General features: G+C 49.9%; 1 protein-coding gene across 1 annotated transcript; it reads left to right on the forward strand.

Moving 5' to 3' along the window:
• LOC109356308 lies at positions 321–3,042 on the forward strand. Its single transcript, XM_019599634.1, has 3 exons — positions 321–731; positions 840–2,264; positions 2,341–3,042. The coding sequence occupies exons 1-3, from the start codon at positions 321–323 to the stop codon at positions 3,040–3,042; spliced, it is 2,538 nt and encodes an 845-aa protein (XP_019455179.1).

Here is a 3,274-nt window from a genome sequence, read left to right on the forward strand (position 1 = left end):
GTCAGGGAATCACTCCCAGGGGGTACGTAGAGATTTGGCTTACAATCGGCAACCACCCAATGAGCAGGACCGTCCAAACAAAGTTCTTGGTCGTCCACTGCGATTCTGCATATAACGCCATAATTGGCCGCCCAACTTTGAACAGGCTTGGAGCCGTCGTCTCTACACCCCACCTCTGCATGAAGTTCCTCTCCATCAATCTCCAAGTCTGCACCGTAAAAAGAGACCAACACTCGGCCCGCAGCTGCTACCAGATGAGCCTTCATCCCCACTTCAACAAGCAGCACGTTCCTCCCTCCAAGAAACCGCGGAGCGTGCAGATGGTAGAGTTGGACGTTCGAGCGGACGAAAGGGGATTTCCGACCACAACCAGAAGGGGACAAAACAACTCTACAACTGGGCCAATCCCCAGGGCAAGTGGTATACCTTGGCAGCTCCCTCCCACCAGATCAAAGGTCACGACTGGAAACATCGCTAAAGGCAAACCAGGCATCGACCCTTCTTTCGCCTGCCACCGACTGACGACAAAACCAGGGGCTAAACCAGTGGCGCAACGAAGGCGAAAAATGGGGACGAACAGGACCAAAGAAGTTGCTTCAAAAGTAGCCGAGTTGCTGGAGGCGGGGTTCATCCGCGAAATCACCTACACCACATGGTTGGCAAATGTTGTATTGGTGAAGAAACCCTCAGGAAAATGGCGAATGTGCGTGGACTACACAGACCTCAATAAGGTATGCCCTAAAGACCCTTATCCTCTCCCAAACATTGATTATTTGGTGGATAATTCTTCAGGATATCAGTACCTGTCCTTCATGGATGCATACTCCGGCTACAATCAGATCCCGATGTACCCCCCCGACCAAGAAAAGAATGCATTCATCACCGATCAAGCCGCCTACTGCTACACTGTCATGCCTTTCGGTTTGAAAAATGCAGGGGCAACGTATCAAAGAATGTTGAGCAACGTTTTCACCGGCCAGACCGGAGAACACATGGAGGTCTACATGGACGATATGATCGCCAAAAGCCTCCCCGGCGAAGATCTTGTATCCATTTTGGAAAGCATTTTTCAGCAACTCCGCAAATACAACATGTGGCTAAACCCCGAAAAATGCACTTTCGGAGTAGAGGCGGGCAAGTTCCTCGGCTTCCTTCTAACCAGCCGAGGAATCGAAGCAAACCCTTCCAAGTGCCAGACAATCATTGACATGAGAAACCCTTCCAAGGTCCAACAATTAAACGGGCGGCTAGCCGCGCTGTCCAGGTTCCTCCCATCCGCTGCGAAACATTCACTTCCTTTGTTCCAGTTGCTGAAGAAGAGTAAGAAGTTTGAGTGGACTGAAAGTTGTGAAGCGGCGTTCGACACTTTCAAGCAATATCTAGCCGCCCCACCTATTCTCTCCAAGCCACTACCAGAAGAAATCCTATATGTATATCTGGCCGTATCTGATGGGGCGGTGGCGGCCGTACTGATACGAGAAACAGCGGAAGGTCAAAGTCCGGTCTATTTTACAAGCAAAGCCCTGCAAGGCCCGGAGTTAAGGTACCAAAAGCTAGAAAAAGTGGCGTATGCGTTGTTGGTCGCCGCACGAAGACTGCGCCAGTACTTCCAATCCCATACAACGATCGTCAGGACTAATCAGCCAATCAGGCAAATTTTGCATAAGCCAGAGTTAGCCGGGCGGATGATCACATGGTCAATAGAACTTTCCCAATTCGACATCCGTTTCGAACCCCGCACAACCATTAAGAGCCAAGTCCTATCTGACTTCGTGGCAGAGCTAGCCGCACCAGAGGGCGATCCAGAGCAGGTATGGACCATCTTCGTCGATGGGTCTTCTAACCCAAAGGGCAGCAGGGCTGACATTCTGTTGGAAAATGGGCAGGGAGTAACCATCGAACATTTCCTTACTTTCACATTTCCAACATCCAACAACCAGGCGGAATATGAGGCATGTATTACCGGGCTACAACTGGCAAAGGAAGTGGGCGCCCGAAAGGTATTAATTTGCAGCGATTCTCAATTAGTTGTATCTCAAGTTTCAGGTGCATATCAAACCAAGGACGCCCTCCTCGGGAAATATCTGCTCAAAGTAAAGGAGCTCATGGCCGACTTCGACGAAGCAACCATTCAACATGTACCCCGAGAAAGCAACGCCCGAGCCGACATTTTGTCCAAACTCGCCAGCACCAAATGCCTCAGGAACAATCGGTCTGTCGTCCAAGGAACAATCTACCACCCAAGTGTCCTGGCAGTAGAACGGGTAGAAATCCCAGACAATTGGATGGCCCCTTTTATCCGATATATCATCCACGGCGCCGTGCCTCCCGACATGAAAGAAAAACAACGGTTCCTCAGATGTTCCTCTTGGTATACCCTGCTCCGGGGAACGTTATATCGACGAGGATTCACCGCCCCCTTACTCAAATGCCTTGGTCCAGAGCATGCGGATTATGTCCTTAGAGAAGTTCACGAGGGAAGTTGTGGGCATCACTCGCTTCGGCATCCCATCCGCCATAGTTACGGATAAGGGCACCCAGTTTGCAGACAGAAAATTCCAAGAACTATTATCAGACCTCCATATCAAGCAGCACTTTACTTCAGTGGAGCATCCGCAAACTAACGGACAGGCCGAGGCAGCAAACAAGGTCATCCTGAAAGGGCTGAAGAAGAGGCTAGACGAGTCAAAAGCAAACTGGCCAGATCAGCTCCATCACGTTCTATGGGCATACCGAACCACTCCACACTCGACGACCGACGAGTCGCCGTTCAATTTAACATACGGCGCAGAAGCCATGATCCCGGTCAAGATAGGAGAACCTACCTGGCGGACAATTCAGTTCAATGAGGGTAATAATCAGTCCCTCCTCAGAAACAACCTCGATGAAGTAGAAGAAATCCGGGAAAGAGCCCATCTCAAAGAAGAAAGCGTGAAAAAGAAGACTGCGGCGAAGTTCAACTCTTCAATCGTTCCTCGCCAATTTTCCGAAGGAACCCTGGTACTCAGAAGAGCAAACATAGGACGGGCAAAAGGCAAGTAGGGACCCAATTGGGAAGGACCTTACCGAGTCATTAGCAAGATCGGCAAAGGAGCTTACAAGCTTCAAGACTTGGCAGGAAAAGACATCCCCAAAACTGGGAACGCCGCCAACCTTCGGAGATTTTATGCTTAGATGACAACCTCGTGCGCGGGTGGTCGCTTTTCTTTTGTAATCTTTTCCACTTATATGATGAATCATTTCCTACAATCTATATAATTTCTACTTACACCCA

This window comes from Lupinus angustifolius, chromosome LG09 (genome assembly GCF_001865875.1).
Source record: "Lupinus angustifolius cultivar Tanjil chromosome LG09, LupAngTanjil_v1.0, whole genome shotgun sequence".
NCBI classification, from domain to species: domain Eukaryota; kingdom Viridiplantae; phylum Streptophyta; class Magnoliopsida; order Fabales; family Fabaceae; genus Lupinus; species Lupinus angustifolius.

Excerpts from the sequence above, each read along its gene's own strand:
- LOC109356308 (XM_019599634.1), top strand. The coding sequence starts at position 321 with ATGGTAGAGTTGGACGTTCGAGCGGACGAAAGGGGATTTCCGACCACA. Across the intron at positions 732-839 it reads ACTACACAGACCTCAATAAG|ATCCCGATGTACCCCCCCGA; the intron begins GTATGCCCTAAA and ends GGCTACAATCAG. Across the intron at positions 2,265-2,340 it reads GTGTCCTGGCAGTAGAACGG|AAAAACAACGGTTCCTCAGA; the intron begins GTAGAAATCCCA and ends CCGACATGAAAG.